We start from the raw sequence: 17,532 nt of genomic DNA, 5'->3' as shown, positions 1-17,532 counted from the left end.
TGCTCTCTGCTGCCACCTCTGTCCATGACAGGAACTGTCCAGAGCAGCAGCAAATCCCCATAGAAAGCTACTGCGTGGACAGAGGCGGCAGCAGATAGCACTGTGTCAGACTGGAAAGAATACGCCATTTCCTGCAGGACATACAACAGCTGATAAGTATTGGAAGACTTGAGATTTTTAAATAGTAAGTAAATTAGTAAGTAAATTACAAATCTGTGTAACTTTTTAACACCAGCTGATTTCTCCCACATCTGGCATACCCCTTTAAATGCTTCCAAATTTCTGCCTAACTTTATGTGTAAAGCAACAACACATACAGTATATCTCACTCACTGATAGCAAGGCACAGCTGCTGAGGTATTAATAATAATTTTATATAGTAACCAGATGTACCAGTCACCATGAGGGCACGAGTATGGAACATTAAGCAGTTCTATTCATACACTATATACGGCTTCTCCACATGTAACGTTTAACACTTCGCATATAATGACCTTTTTTTCTCGGTACAAATAGTCTAGACCAGCGTTCTCCAACCTGTGTGTTCTCCAGCTGTAACAGAACTACACCTCCCATCATGCCACGGCAGCCTTGGGCTGTGGCAGCAGCTGGAGAGCCTGCTCTAGATGGTAATGATATATAAATAAACATGTTTAATATTCCTTATTAGATGTGAGTGATCATATGAGATTAGAGGCAAGGTCAGATTTCCTATTATTTGTGGAACTGAGGCTCTGTCAATCATGCGATTCGAGCAGTCAGCGCCCAGACCGCCATCAATTACCCAGACAAGAGATTTACATAATAGATGGCTCTCTAGCATGCTGATCAATTCACTGTACAGAGAGCGCAGGATTGCTATGCCATACCCACTAAATTAGTCTTTTACTCCGTTTTATCTATTATATCAAACAACAAAAATCACATACAGTAAGTTCCTCTGATGGCAAATGTTTTTGTAGCACTGGATAACACCTTTAAATTAAATTTTATACCCCAGAAACACCCGAGATTACACATCATCCACAAAGACTGAGAAACGAGGTTACTTTTTACTTTAGACCCCACATAACCCTCTGTAATATGGGTGTTAGTGGTCCCAAGTTTTCATGTTTTCAGTTGATCAGTAAAGACTAGCTGCTATGATGTCTTCCATACACCACGCGTGCACACACACACGAGGGGATGTTGCTCTCTATATCTCTATAGAGCATCCTCAGAAGAAGCAGAAGTATGGATGACATTATTGGGCAGTACTGAGCAGGGTAAGTTGTAAATCAAGATCATGTAGAACACTTATTAAAGCTTTCAGCCATCTCTCTGTAGCAGTTTCCCCCTCTCAGACATCTATTGGCAGCTGTAACCTGGAGCAGATCTAAAAGGTGGATTTTTGGCATTGTTTTAAAGTGACTCTGTACCCATAATCTGTCCCCCCCAAACCTCTTGTACCTTCAGATAGCTGCTTTTAATCCAAGATCTGTCCTGGGGTCCATTCGGCAGGTGATGCAGTTATTGTCCTAAAAAACTACTTTTAAACATGCAGCCCTGTGCCCAACAGCCGGGGCTTAGAGTATCTGTGCCATAACTTTACCACTGTCCCTCCTCCCCACCTTCTTTATCATTAGGCATGCCACTGGAACATTTTCTCCTGTCTAAACACTGCACAGGTGCCTTAACGATCCAGCCCATGTGCCGTGCTGACACAGGTGAGGAATAGGAGACAATCTGCCTGGGAACTATAGGCAGTTTAAACATATCTAATGTGCTGATAGCGCCCTATTGCGCAGGAGGATGAAGGTTTGTCTCTTACCTTCATCCTTGGCGCCATTCCTGTGCACCTAGTTGTTTACTCCTCAGTCTGGTGAGACCATTAGGAGTACAGGAGCACCCGTTAGCAGCACTGCCCCGCCGCCATAGCACCGGTCTTCCCTGGCAGGCCAATCTAATGTTATGGGGATGGACAGTGCTCCTAATGCTCTTACTGGAACGAGGAGTAAACGACTAAGTGCACGGTGTAGACTAGAGGATAAGGGTAACACACATAGCGTCCCCTGTGCAATAGGAAGATATAGACTTGTACTATTGATTTATGCAAGGTTGGTGACCAAAAGGAACCTGACAATTTTTTGCTGCCCAAACCACAGTCTGCATACAACCATGACAGGATCCCTTATTACAATTATGTATGATGCAGAGGAATCATAGGTGTGAAGCTGAGAACAAGGCACTGGGTCAGCTGTTTCATGCTGCTCATGTGTCAGGTGGTAGAGGGGTAACAATAGGATCTCTTTATGGGTCTTGTAAAACCGACACAGTCCTATATTATTTTCCTTTTGAAAAAGGTCTAGGGCTTATTTCTGGGGAAGGTTTTATTTTCAAAGAACTGCGTTATGCTCCTACATTCTAGCCCCACTCTACACGGTAGTTAGCAGCCATACGGTATGTTGTTTGACTCCTATACTGTAAGTTCCCCTGTAGTTACACCCCCATACTGTATAACTCCCTCCCCTTTTGTAGTTCTCCCCCCCCCACTGAATGTATCCCAACTCTGCAGTTAGGCCACAATACTCCATACTTCCCTATCTCCCTTTGTAGTCCTTCCTCCTTTCTGTATACATCCCCCCTCTGCAGGTAGTCCCCATACTGTATACATCCCCCTCTGCAGGTAGTCCCCATACTGTATACATCCCCCTCTGCAGTAAGGCCCCTATACTGTATACCTCCCTACCCCCTCTGCAGTAAGGCCCCTATACTGTATACCTCCCTACCCCCTCTGCAGTAAGGCCCCTATACTGTATACCTCCCTTTTTTTTTCAGAGAAACTCTGTATGTGTGTGTATATATATATGTGTGTGTGTGTGTGTGTATCTGTACAATGTATATAGTGACCATACTGTTCTACTTAATGTAAGACTATCTATATGCCAATACTGTACATGTACATAGTCGCAGACTAAACGTGAGCAGTTACTTGCTGTCAATCAGTATACATAGAGATAGACTACACTTTTCAATACCACCAAGACACATGGGGGAGATTTATCAAACATGGTGTAAAGTGAGACTGGCTCAGTTGCCCCTAGCAACCAATCAGATTCCACCTTTCATCCCTCCAAGATCCTTTGGAAAATGAAAGGTGAAATCTGATTGGTTGCTAGGGGCAACTAAGCCAGTTTTACTTTATACCATGTTTGATAAATCTCCCCCACAGTGTCCAGTGTCCCACAGTGTAAGAGTATGCTCAAAAGAACGTCCCTGGCGTGCCCAAGAGACAGGGCCCATAGTAATGAACACAATCAATATATACATATAATTTTTTTTTTGCTAACTAAACATATTCTTCTGACATAGCCTATAAACAAGTTATGAACAGAGCCTAGGGCCTCATGCGGAAAGCGGAGGAGTGTGCAGGAGGCCATATGGCAGCATACACAGTCCCATGTGCTTCCATACTATGGAGCCGCAGGGAGGACGTGTGCTGTCGTACCATGCTCCATCTGGGCTCCAGCTATGAAGGTATTCTCCCTAGAAGCAATGTTCCTGTGGAGAATACCTCAGTACATATGGCATCCTATGGAGCATACACTGTAATGGCTTTGTTGGAAATGAAGGTACGCTGAAGTACAGTAATGGCCACATGTGCCTCTAGGGGGCACTATTCCAACTTCATGCAGAACAAACTACAATATGGCCAATGCACAAGGTGCATAACTAGGTATGTTTGCCATTCAGACTTCAATGCCAGCCGTATTATGAGTAATAGCGTTATTCTAGGGCTTCAAGTGTTTTTCCGCTAAGTCAGTAACCCTTTGACTACACTGTAAACAGGATTTCCACAACCTCCGGCCAAAATACCACTGGTTGAACCATTCCAGTCACTCACTTTTACTTACTGTGAGGTCATTCACACCCTGTGATGGTGGCTGCTGCTCAAATGGGAGAGAACAGGACAGCTCCTCTCCATACTGAAAGCCTTCATCTGAATTCTCACAGCCTGAGATAGAGATAGATAGATAGATAGATAGATAGATAGATAGATAGATATTCCTGTGCTGAACAAGTATCCGGCTCAGTTAAAGAGAAAAAAAAAAAAACTTTGAAGGCACAAAAACACTTATCATTACAAAAGATAAGAGCAACTCAAGCACGATGGGGTCTGTCCGCACCAGAGAGTGTAGCATTTGATTAGCGATGGCTGCAGAAGGTGGATACACAGCCATAGGGCTATCTTCCCACTAGGGTAGGGAAGCTAGGCTCTCTAGCTGTTGCAAAACTACAACTCCCATCATGCCTGGACAGCCAAAGCTAAAAATAAAAAAAACAAGTAATTAAATTGTTACGGTATGCCTCTATTATTATTAGGTGTCACTCTTTTCTGGAGTACTGAATGCAAAATCTATGTGATTAGGCAATGATACACTACGGCCTCTAGTCTGGAATAGTTGGGCAGACTTTGCAGGAAAGAGGGGGGGAATAAAGTAAAATGATAATAAGCCATCCCGGCTTTCAATAAAACAGTTATAATTTAGGCCGTGTTGCATTTCTTCTGTCAATCCTTAAAGGGGTTATCCAGCGCTACAAAAACATGGCCATTTTCCCCTCTCTTGTCTCCAGTTTGGGTGGGGTTTTGAAACTCAGTTCCATTGAAGTAAATGGAGCTTAATTGCAAACTGCACCTGAACTGGAGACAACAGTAGGGGGAAAAGTGGCCATGTTTTTGTACCGCTGGATAACCCCTTTAATGGCCAACAAAATAAATCATAGCGATGCATCAGGATCTGTAAGGGATATCTGTACAAGATTACAGTGTCAACCTCTAGTCACATCTGTTCATGGCTTCCAGTATGAACCGTCATAAGACAAACCCTCACAGCATCTGATGGAAGGTGCGGACCCTAAACATTGCTGCACAAACATTCTCCTCATGTCCCAGGTTAGTTCAGGCCACAGCTGTGATTAATTTTACTATCTAATTGCACTGTGACGGCGTGTCCCGACAAGTGAGGATTGCACCTGAAATAAAGCGGACGGCGGCCTGAAGCAGCTTCTCTCCACGTCGGATGAGGCTGAAACACAACAGAAAGTGCAGAACAAGCACAAATCCTAGCACCGCCACGTCTACAAGAGTAACTGGATCTATGGGTCTATTCACACACTGCAGTCACAATGCCAGTACACCCACCAGACACTGATGGCATACTGCTTATACAGCGTTCACCAGGCTGGGGTCAGACCGTCCGTCCAGCCAACCAACCAACCACTACAACAAAGTGACAGCAGAGCTAGGAAAGTTGTCACTATCTTTCCTATTGACTCTGCTCATCTCATTATAGCCAATGGCCGATTATTCAGCTGTCCTGGAAAAGTCGTGCAGCGGCAACATGAAGTTGCACAGTACATGGCGACTTGTCCAGCAACACAAAGATGGCGGCTTTGCGCAAAACGTTGGTGAAAGGTGTTGCATTTCGGTGCAAGTGTTGCAAAAAAAAAAAAAAAAAGATAAAAATGAATTATGATTGCAAGTCATACAGTGACATGAAATAGCACCAACATATACGGTCAAGTCGTACAATCACCACTGAGTTTCCACCATCATTGTGCATTCTGATCAATGGTCTCCAAGAGTTATGGAACTACAACTCCCAGCATGCACAGACAGGCAAGAGGCATGCTGGGAGTTGTAGTTTTCCTGGACAGCTGCAGGATGGAGCCCCCTGGTATAGTACTATGTGTATAAGGTGACTATGTCTCCACATTATATACATGACACTGGACTGCCATCTGACCCCTGCAATCTACCAGCAGCCATAGACTACAATGGGGACTCTTGTCAGCAGATTCCTTACTCTGATCCTGTAATAGATCCAATCTGATTGGCCCAAAGTCTCCCGATTGTCAGTTACTCTAAATAGGCAGCTAGATCTGCTCCAATGCACTGTGTCTGCAGAGATGGGAGATCTACTACAGAGTATAAACACACACTCATCACACAGCGTTCTAGGTACATATACACACAACCACTACCAGTGCACACGATAGCGATGCGATTTAACAGGAAAAAAAACCGCAGCACAAACCTCCGTTCCGGGAGCGGTCAGCTCACTACGCCGGATCCGCTGCTGCCTCCCGGGCCTCAGCTCCTAGATCGAGTCGTACTGATCTTGGGAGAGAAAATAAAAAACCAATCACAGGATCGCATCCCTGCCACAGTGAAAAGCGGAACCAATCAAATTGCAAATGCCGCACGGCGCAAGCAGCCAATCAGTGACAAGAACCGTCGTTCACGTGGGTTTCTCGCTGTCTTGAGCAGCAAATCAGAAAGCGATATAGACACCTTCTCTGAAAGGTAGACGCCGATAGACCCCGCCCCCAGAATTGCGAGACGAGTTCAGAACGAGGCTTGGCTCGCAAATCTGGGCGGGGCTGCAGTATTACGTCCCCGTCGTCAGCTTGGTTTTGAAATGAATTGTAAATAAAAGGCGCGGAGGGAGAAGGTTCATTAGCTATAGCAGTGGTCCCCAGTAGTTGTACAGCTACAATGCTTCTGTCCGGGCATGATGGGACGTTTATTGCTATTCATTCCAAGGCTTCATGTACAAACTGCAGGACACAGAGGGGGAGATTTATCAGACATGGTGTAAAGTGAAACTGGCTCAGTTGCCCCTAGCAACCAATCAGATTCCACTTTTCATTCCTCACAGACTCTTTGGAAAATGAAAGGTGGAATCTGATTGGTTGCTAGGGGCAACTGAGCCAGTTTCACTTTACACCATGTTTGATAAATCTCCCCCAATGTGTTCACAAAGTGATGGGCTATTGTTAGTGTAATCCATCATGTTATGATCAGTCAGACCTCTGGGACCTCCAAATGTAAGGGGAAACCATGATGGGAAGGTCCTCAGTACACAAGTCTATGAAGACTACAGTAAACCACCTGGGGCTCTCTGCACCTGTCTGTAGGGGGCACTAGTATGGTAATGTTGGTGAGGTCACGCGCACAGTGATGTTATTGGTTTGTGGCCTGTATTTGTGGGTTGGCTTTATACACTGATCAGCTCTGACCGATGGAGACATCTACTGCACAAAACCTCTGAGGTGTAATGTGGCGTCCTACACCAAGCAGATTAGAGGGTACCAGTTTAAAGGGGTTATCCAGCGCTACAAAAACATGGCCACTTTCCCCCTACTGTTGTCTCCAGTTCAGGTGCAGTTTGAAATTATACTCCATTTACTTCAATGGAACTGAGTTTCAAAACCCCACCCAAACTGGAGACAACAGTAGGGGGAAAGTGGCCATGTTTTTGTAGCGCTGGATAACCCCTTTAACTACTGCCAGTTCTTTAAAATGGGAATTACGCATTCTCTACTGGACAGTCAGGTTGCCAAGGTATGGCGCCCACTGGGATCAATGTACAAACCTAATTCTACTTAAAGGAGAAGTATGGCAAAATTTTTATTTAAGTATTGTATTGCTCTCTAAAAGAAAGGGGTGCTTACTGTCCCTCCAGTGCTCTGTGTCCCTAAGTGTCCCTCAGCCATCATCCTCTCCAGCAGCCACAGCCCGCACAGCTCTGGCAGTCGGGTCGTGACATCACCATGTTATCCAGGAAGTGACATCACCATGTTATCCGGGAAGTGACATCACCATGTTATCCAGGAAGTGAAGTCTTGATGCAGTAGTAAGTGCATGAAAAAAAGCACTTGTGCATTTCCCGTAATTAGTGTATATTGGTGATTTGTATAACTTTTGGAGGGCAATACAATACTTTAATAAAAATTTTCACCGCACTTCTCCTTTAAAATGACTCATGCATAGAACCTGTCTCCCAGCTGTCTCCCAGGGTGAAATGCATCTCTCTGCCTAATCAGAAGGACAGGCAGGAGTTCAATAAGCCTCAATGAACAGAACTTGTATTTCCAGCAAAACCATTACTACCATTATGTTTGACATTCACTGGCGGAACTACCGCCGTAGCAGCCATAGCGGCTGCTACGGGGCCCTGCCACATCAGGGGGCCCGTGACGTGGGTCCCGTGCTCCTTCTGACCCGGCGACTCCTTTCCCCAACCATAGGGAAAAGGAGTCACTGGGCCAGGAGGAGCACGGGACCGACCGACAGCGCTCCTGTCAGTCCCCCGTCTGATGCGCGGCTGCCGGGGGTGTCGCGTCCTATCCCCGGCAACGCGCGTATCATAGAGCTCTCTGTGTGCCGTAAGTTGCGGCCGCAGCACAAGCCCACAGAGAGCTCTATGATACGCGCGCTGTCGGGGATAGGACGCGACACCCCCGGCAGCCGCGCATCAGACGGGGGACTGACAGGAAAAAGGCTCGACGGGGGAGCGCGTTGTAAGGTGAGTTTTTTTTTTTTTTTTTTAAACCTGCTTTCCGGGGGGGGGGGGGGGGCAGGAGAGAGAAGGGGGCATCTATAAGGGGGATGGGGAGAAGAGGGCATCTATAAGGAAGGGGGGGAGAGGGGGACATCTATAAGGAAGGGGGGGAGAGGGGGACATCTATAAGGAAGGGGGGATAGGAGGGCATCTATAAGGAAGGGGGGAGAAGGAGGCATCTATAAGGGAGGGGGGAGAGAGGGCCATCTATAAGGGAGGGAGAAGGGGGCATCTATAAGGGAGGGGGGAGAGAGGGCCATCTATAAGGAAGGGGGGAGAGGGGGCATCTATAAGGAAGGGGGGAGAGGGGGGCATCTATAAGGAAGGGGGGGAGAGGGGGGCATCTATAAGGAAGGGGGGGAGAGGGAGACATCTATAAGGAAGGGGGGGAGAGGGGGACATCTAAAAGGAAGGGGGGAGAGGAGGACATCTATAAGGGAGGGAGAAGGGGGCATCTATAAGGAAGGGGGGAGAGAGGGCCATCTATAAGGGAGGGGGGAGAGAGGGCCATCTATAAGGAAGGGGGGATAGGAGGGAATCTATAAGGAAGGGGGGGAGAGGGGGGCATCTATAAGGAAGGGGGGAGAGGGGGACATCTATAAGGGAGGGGGGGGAGAGGAGGGCATCTATAAGGAAGGGGGGAGAGGGAGACATCTATAAGGGAGGGGGGAGAGAGAGACATCTATAAGGAAGGGGGGAGAGGGGGACATCTATAAGGGAGGGAGAAGGGGGCATCTATAAGAAGGGGGGAGAGGGGACATCTATAAGGAAGGGGGAGAGGGGGACATCTATAAGGAAGGGGGGAGAGGGAGACATCTATAAGGGAGGGGGGGAGAGGAGGACATCTATAAGGAAGGGGGGAGAGGGACATCTATAAGGAAGGGGGGAGAGGAGGACATCTATAAGGGAGGGAGAAGGGGGCATCTATAAGGAAGGGGGGAGAAGGGGGCATCTATAAGGAAGGAGGGAGAGGGAGACATCTATAAGGAAGGGGGGGGAGAGAGGAGGGCATCTATAAGGAAGGGGGGGGAGGAGGGCATCTATAAGGAAGGGGGGAGAGGAGGACATCTATAAGGAAGGGGGGGAGAGGGAGACATCTATAAGGAAGGGGGGAGAGGGGGACATCTATAAGGGAGGGAGAAGGGGGCATCTATAAGGAAGGGGGGAGAGAGGGTCATCTATAAGGAAGGGGGGGAGAGGGAGACATTTATAAGGAAGGGGGGAGAGGGAGACATCTATAAGGGAGGGGGGGAGAGGAGGACATCTATAAGGAAGGGGGGAGAGGGAGACATCTATAAGGAAGGGGGGGAGAGGGACATCTATAAGGAAGGGGGGAGAGGAGGACATCTATAAGGGAGGGAGAAGGGGGCATCTATAAGGAAGGGGGGGAGAAGGGGGCATCTATAAGGAAGGGGGAGAGGGAGACATCTATAAGGAAGGGGGGGAGAGGAGGGCATCTATAAGGAAGGGGGGAGAGGAGGGCATCTATAAGGAAGGGGGGAGAGGAGGACATCTATAAGGAAGGGGGGGAGAGGGAGACATCTATAAGGAAGGGGGGAGAGGGGGACATCTATAAGGGAGGGAGAAGGGGGCATCTATAAGGGAGGGGGGAGAGGAGGACATCTATAAGGGAGGGAGAAGGGGGCATCTATAAGGGAGGGGGGAGAGGAGGGCATCTATAAGGGAGGGGGGGAGAGAGGGCCATCTATAAGGAAGGGGGGAGAGGGGGACATCTATAAGGAAGGGGGGAGAGGGACATCTATAAGGGGGGGCAACATAGGGGGAGAGGGGGCCATCTATAAGGGGACAACATAGGGGAGAGGAGCACAACATAGGGGAGAGGGATATTATAAAGGGACAACATTGGGGGAGAGGGGAACATCTATAAAGGGACAATATAGGGGGGAGAGGGGGCCATCTATAAGAGGACAACATAGGAGGGGCCATCTATAGGGGGGGCAACATAGGGGACCATCTATTAGGGGACAACATGGGGGGCATCTATAAGGGGGGCAGCATGGGGGGCTTCTATAAGGGGGGCAACATAAGGGGGCTATTTATAAGGAGGGGCGACAGAGAGGAGGGCCATATAATAAAATGGGATCATAGAGTCAGCCTTCCCACTAAATGAGGGTGTAAAGGGGCCAATGCAGATGTGCAGTATAGAGAGATGAGGATGGTGCCAGTGTGAGGAGACTAATATGTTTTTCTGGTAGATTCTGTGGATTTGTGGCTCGGAGAAGGAGATGGAGAAGAAAATGAAAAGGGAAGAACTCCGATCAGAGAAGACGTCCCCTGTAAGTCACCTGATATAACTGTACTGTAATTTATATGGTGTACAGGACCTGTGTAGAGCTGAGTGTGTTGTTGGCGTAGTGGTCGGTCGAGAGGGGGCGGGCGGGGAGAGGGGGCCCCAATCAAAAATTTGCTATGGGGCCCAGCCATTACTAGTTACGCCCCTGTTGACATTGTTTGGGCATACTGCAGAACTGCCTCCTCCTAGAAGTGGATAGGGCCCAGAAGGGTACACCAGGAGGGACGAGAGCGAGATCACCATTGTAAGGGCCCTATTCCACCGGACGATTATCGTTTGCATAATCGTTAACGATTAACGATCTCAAACGACCGCTATTGTGAAAGACCTGAAAACGTTCACTCATTTCCATGGAACGATAATCGTTACTTATGATCGTAATTGCGATCGTTTTTTCTTCGCTATTTATTCGCTATTGCGTTCGTATCTATTGCGAACAACCGAACTATGTCTTAGAGCCCTTTTACACAGAAAGATTATCTGCCAGATTATCTGCCAAAGATTTGAAGCCAAAGCCAGGACTGGATTTGAAAAAAGGAGAAATCCCAGTTTTTCCTTTATTACCTGATCTCTGTTTATAGTCTGTTCCTGGTTTTGGCTTCAAATCTTTGGCAGATAATCTGGCAGATAATCTTTCTGTGTAAAAGGGCCCTTATTCAATGCGAACGATTTGCGAATGTTTTGCGAACGAGCAACGATAAAAATAGGTCCAGGTCTTATAAAGCGATCAACGATTACTCGTTCGGTCGTTGATCGTTAACTGCATTTCAACCGAACGATTATCGTTTAGATTCGAACGATTTAACAATAATCTGAACGATAATCGTCCAGTGGAATAGGGCCCTTAGGGCAGTAATATCGCAGTAATAGGCAGAGCCACCTATGTAGGGAGAGGTTAGGGTGAGCATCCGTTATTCATCTTTCTAACCTCCATTACCATAGGTATGACATTGCTCAAAGTAGACCAAAGGTGTTTTTTTGGCCTTCATACATACGTATATGGTGGGAAATCCTCCAATGGCTGTGTACACAGAGAAGAGGAGAGCTGGATGTACATGTACCTCCCAGACTGATGCTCTTCACCTTGGCTGCCATGGCTCCCAGTTATGCAGACCTGTATGTATAACAGGCATTAGTAAAGCAGGGAGTAGGCTCTGTGCTAGCTGTGAAAAAAATACACCATGCAATATACTTTCATTTATTTACAATGGGAGTCTATACAGTGAGATATGTTACCGTTTTCTGACGTACTAAGGTATAATTAAGAAGGCTCAAAATGTAATATAAACAGGGTCTGACCTAGCCTTTTTGCCCCCAGGGTAAGCAGATTCTGTGGCTTTCTCAATGAGAGCAAAAGGGAAAGAGGCAACTTCAGGGCCATCAGATGACAGATCATTTTCTGTGATTAGTTCAGCGTATAGGGACTTCTCTCCAGTCACTAACCTGCTAAATAAAGCAGTGCAGGGTCTCACCATTACTGTAATTCCAAACAACAGATGGACATCTGAAGATTTGTAGCCAGAAAGCCACGCTGCACTAGGCCTGGCTGGAAGCCCATGTTGGTATTTTGTTGTGGGCCCTTGCTCAACTTCTCCCCAAACTACTCTCTTCTTTTCTTCCTGCACTGAGATTAGGACTAGGTTAGGATTGTGCCCTGGGCTGACTTTTTTTTTAATCTAGGTCTTACCTGAACTACACTCCTCTCACAACCTCTCATTTAAGTCTCTCTCCCTCTCAATAGAGAGTCCAGACTACTGCTGTGTTTACACGGAACGATTATCATTCAAATTTTTGCAATAACGATCGCATTTGAGCGATAATCGTTCCGTGTAAACGTTTACACAGGCAGATTTATCTTTTGGAAGCAAAAACCAGGAATGGATCTGAAAAAAGGAGAAATCTCAGTCTTTCCTTTATGACCCATTCCCTGTTTATGGTCTGTTCCTGGCTTCGGCTTTAAAAATCTGTCAGATAAATCTGCCTGTGTAAACACACCATCTCTTTCTCTCTAAAGAAAAGCTGCTATCTCCCAAAGAAGACAACTCAGGGAGAGCTGCTTACTCTATGCTGCTCAATAATGGCACAGGTATGCTTTAATCTTTACATAGCTCTTAACCTTGCCTGGTACCTACAGTCACAATTTAATTTGTATAAAACACTATAAATCAGTGTACATTAAATAAGGCACATATAACAATGTACAACACCCAATCACAGGCCCACAGGGATGGCACACTGCAGTGAATATACTATGCTTGGTTTAATAGAGTATTTGCCATTTAGATGAACTAGCAGAGCATATAGCTATGACAGAATTCATGTTCTATATGCCTCCATATAGAGGGTTTGCCAAAAATGTTCATATACACAATGCCAGAGAGTTTCCCTATGTGTATCACTACCCTGGGTGTGCAGTGTCTGACAAAGTGTTCCATGTACTTGCTGTCTACCAACAAGTCTCCCAGGAACAGAGGGCTCCCTAGAGATCCTGTTACTTCCATCTGACTATCATCCTGCACTCAGGGGCGGTCTTGGCATTTCTGGGGCCCCAAGCGAAGTTATGTCTGGACCCCCCCCCCTGGACATGCGCTCCACAACAATAGACCGGTGTGCTGCCCCCAGTAGTATATACCCCTTGTGCGCTACCGCCAGTAGTATATATCCCTTGTGTGCTGCCCCCAATAGTATATACCCCTTGTGTCCTACCCCCAGTATTATATACCCCTTGTGTGCTTCCCGCAGTAGTATATAAACCCCTGTGTGTTCCCCCAGTTATATATAGCCCCCATGTGCTCCCCCAGAAGTATATAGACCTCCTGTGTGCTGCCCCAGTTGTATATAGACCCCCTGTGTGCTGCCCCCAGTTGTATATACCCACTGTGTGCTGCCCTCAGTTGTATATACCCCCTGTGTGCTCTTCCACTAGTATATAGCCCCCCTGTGTGCTCCCTCAGTGGTATTTAGCCCCCCTGTGTGCTCCCCCACTTGTATATAGACCTCCTGTGTGCTCCCCCACTTGGATATAGACCCCTGTGTGCTCCTCCAGTAGTATATTAACCCCCTGTGTGGTTCCCCCATTATTATATATACCCCCTGTGTGCCCCACCAGTATTATATAGACTCCTGTGTGCTCTCCCAGTAGTATATAGACTCCTGTGAGCTCCTCCAGCAGTATATAGACCCCTTGTGTGCTGCCCCCAGTAGTATACAGACCCCTGTGTGCTCCCCCAGTTATATATAGACCCCCTGTGTGCTGCCCCAGCAATATATAGACCCCCTGTGTGCTCCCCCAGTAGTATATAGACCCCCTGTGTGCTTCCCCAGTAGTATATAGCCCCCGTGTGCTCCCCCACTTCAATATAGACCTCCTGTGTGCTCCCCCAGTTGTATATAGACCCCATTCTGCTGCCCCAAGTAGTATATAGACCCTCTGTGTGCTGCCCCCAGTAGTATATAGACCCCTCTGTGAAGCCCCAGTAGTCTATAGCCCCTGTGTGCTCCCTCAGTTATATATAGCCCCCCTGTGTGCTCCCCCTGTTATATATAGCCCCCCTGGTGCTCCCCGTTATATAGACCCCCCGTGTGCTCCCCCCATTTATATAGACCCCCCTGTGTGCTCCCCCCATTTATATATTCCCCCGCTGTGCTCTCCCCCAGTTAAACAGACCCCTGTGTGCTCTCCCTTCCATGTAGTATATAACACAATAAAACAAACACTTGTACTCACCTGGGTCCGGGCGTCTCCTCTTCTCTTCACTCTTGTGGTCGCAGGAAGGGTTTTCCCTGCGATCACAAGAGGCTGCACTCCCCTTGTTCTGGCGTTGATGTTCCAGTGATGTCACTGGAGCGCCGGCACCACAAGGACAAAGTGGCCACTTGTGACCGCAGGGAAAACACTTTCTGTGGCCACAAGAGTGACTGACAGGAAGGGAGCCAATGGCTCCCGCCCTGTAAGTGCTGCTGCTGCATGTAACTATGAGCGCTCATTACGAGTGCTCTTAGTTACAGTTCAGATCGCAGTACCAAGCCGGGCAACGGCCCTGTCCAGCGGTCTTGAGCACTAGAGCAGGACGTGGGGGCCCCAAGCGATCGCTTGGGGTGCTTGGTGCCAAAGACCGCTACTGCCTGCACTATGCAGGTGGATGAAACACACCAGGATGCCTTCACAGGCTTCTATAATATAGACAGCTTAGTGATTTCTTGGTCCTGCTAGTTTCTCCCCTGGTCTTTAAAAAATCACTTGATATGGGCCAGTTCGTCAATATTTCAATATAATTGTAGTCACAGGGTACAAAGGTGGTGCACTAAAGTCTAGACAGATGATATACTGTTAGTGTCAGACTATCCCGTGGCTGTATTTAGACAAAGCAATATATGATTTTCCTATAGAAATATTTATCACTCCTACAGATCTGCATGTAGAGAAAGAAGACCATCAGATTGTTGACTTATAGAAGTGCACAGGCACTTCAAGGGGGCTGTCCCATGAAGCAATAGTACCATATACATATACATAAGAGAGAACAAATACGCTGTTTAAAAAGTAAAACAGCTTACATCCATGTACAGTTGAGATTGTATCAGCCATAGAGAGTATTAAACTATATCTGCATCCAGGGGATGCAAATACAATTGTAAAAAGTGGAAACAGGAAATGCAATCATCGTATAATATCATAGAACGTCCAAAAATATATACAGAAGAGAAGAGGAAAAGCACCTGTACTGGCAGTAATGTTGGAATAATATGTATAACTCACCCTAATGGATTGACCTATATAGGCCCAATGAGAATTGTAGGCATTAATAAGAAAACACGGCCAGTATCTGAATGCTCATCGGCCTGACAGCTAACCAGGTGGGTTTGTCATGAGGATGCAAATGGATCAGACCAATAGCAGTGGCTCATAGGAGGAAAAACAGATGCTTCCTAGGTGCAGAATCCCGACGGTTTATCATAGGTTTCAAGAGGTCTTCAGAAATAATCTATAGCTTTAAGGGATCAGCAATTCAAGGCTTCAAAAGCCTCTTTATGCTACAGAGACAGCATATTGACAGTGGTAGTATAGACAGCTAAAAGATAAAAATGGTGGAACACACGGAACAATTTATTAGCTAGGTATTTTGTTAGGCATCCTTGAACATGTGGGTTTTTAAAGATTTGTACACTTAGAGGGAGATTTATGAAGCGCTGTAACCTTGGTGTACGCCAGGGAGAAGGCACAAATTTGCCCCTTCTCCCTGGCGTACACCTGCCATATCCCCAGCTCGCTCAATGGGCGTTGCCCCCTTCCGCGCCTGATTTACCGTGATTTACGCCTGGTGGCAGAAATATACATCTGCTCAGGAGCAGGTGTACATTTTTGCGCCTGCCATATGGCAGGCGCAGGTCAGGCCAGATTAACTAAAAGGCATGCTAGTCTTAATGAATCTGGCAGGGCAAATGGGGACGGGGCTTTATTTGCGACCAGCATTCGAGTAAGCCGGCCTTCATCTTAAGAAATGGGAAAAGGTATTCCTAAGACGAAGAGAAGTCTTACACCTTTAATAACTGTCAGCTGAACGATTGGTGGAGAGGGTTAATCTGCTGTGGCTAACATGGAGGCAGAATATGCACAGACGGCGACCAAACCCATGAGACCCCCCTGGCACCAGCGTCCCCTTCCCCGGACCAGCATACTCATACTCATACTCACCTGGCCCGGTGTAGTCCCCCAGCGATCATTCTTCTGGCTCCCTCTCGCACAACTGACATCACTTGTGCACTGGGGAGCTGGGAAAATGTAGTATCAATGGCGTACTGTGCCAGGCTGTGTGAGTATGTGGGGTGAGTCATACAAGATTCTTGGGGCCCCGTACAGTCTTTTTTGCTATGGGCCCCATGAATCCTAGCTATACCCCTGCCCATACACTTTATACCTACAGGTCGACAAAAATATAAAGTGTATGGGGGCCTTTAGATATAGGAGTGGGAGATAGTTATCAAGGAAGAAGACAGCGGGGGGGTCTGTAGAAGAGCACAGTGCATGGCTGGACACATAAGACAAAAAATAGACAAGTATTTAATGTTAGGGAAAGTATTCTGGAATAGATGGGTAACCAGTAACGTTACAGACCAAGCAGTAAGAAATAATGGTCTGTGTATCATTCTAGGTTTAATTAGAAAACGGCATAATCATTAAACTGGCTATGCCACCTCTGATGATAGCTGCACGCACCCTTCTCATCCCCTTGGTAAGGGCAGCACAGACTGCTTAAAGCGAATGTACCATCAGGTACATTCGCTTAAATATGACACACGGATAGATCGGCGCCATTTTTTGAACCGTGTCCCAGTTACCGGGCCAGGGCTAAAGCACTGGAGGCGGGCCGGGCCGCCCCCAGTGGGAGTAATCCCCCGTCTCTTTATGACGCGGTTCCATTGATTCTAAGGGAGCCGCGTCATAGAGGGGCGGGGCATGCCTCCCACTGGGGCCGGCCCGCCACCAGTGCTTCAGCCCCGGCCCGGTACCTGTGGATAGAACGGCGCTGTACACGGGAATCGGGCCACGGTTCAAAAAATGGACCACAGCACCAGCTTCCCTTCGCCAGCGCCGATCTATCTGTGGGTCATTCGGTGGGTCTGATGGTACATTCACTTTAAATTTGCAAAGGCTTTACGCATAGTGGGGTTTGCGCCATAAAAATAATGACCTTTGTGCCATGCGTACCTAATGACAACAACCCCCCCCCCCCCCCCACACACACATGTGTAAACCTAAGATTGTGTACATGGAGCTTTCAGAGACTCATCATATATGCAAGGTACGGCACATGTCGTAACGTTCGTGTG

General features: G+C 47.3%; 1 protein-coding gene across 2 annotated transcripts in view; it reads right to left on the bottom strand.

Moving 5' to 3' along the window:
* GLCE (glucuronic acid epimerase) overlaps nt 1-6,196 on the bottom strand; it is a 53,304-nt gene extending 47,108 nt beyond the window's left edge. Inside the window, exon 1 of one of the 2 annotated variants that reach the window (XM_069986269.1) lies at nt 6,078-6,196. Coding sequence is in view for 1 of the 2 variants with exons in the window: in XM_069986260.1 (XP_069842361.1) it covers nt 3,894-3,904 (11 nt within the window). In the remaining variant the exon portion in view is untranslated. Of the gene's footprint in view, nt 1-3,893; nt 3,951-6,077 lie in introns of those variants that run through there. The other variant, XM_069986260.1, reaches the window with a different exon arrangement.
* Nucleotides 6,197-17,532: the final 11,336 nt, after the last annotated feature.

The sequence above is a fragment of the Dendropsophus ebraccatus genome, chromosome 1 (assembly GCF_027789765.1).
Source record: "Dendropsophus ebraccatus isolate aDenEbr1 chromosome 1, aDenEbr1.pat, whole genome shotgun sequence".
Classification (NCBI taxonomy): domain Eukaryota; kingdom Metazoa; phylum Chordata; class Amphibia; order Anura; family Hylidae; genus Dendropsophus; species Dendropsophus ebraccatus.
This window is presented reverse-complemented; position numbering and strand designations above follow the sequence as displayed.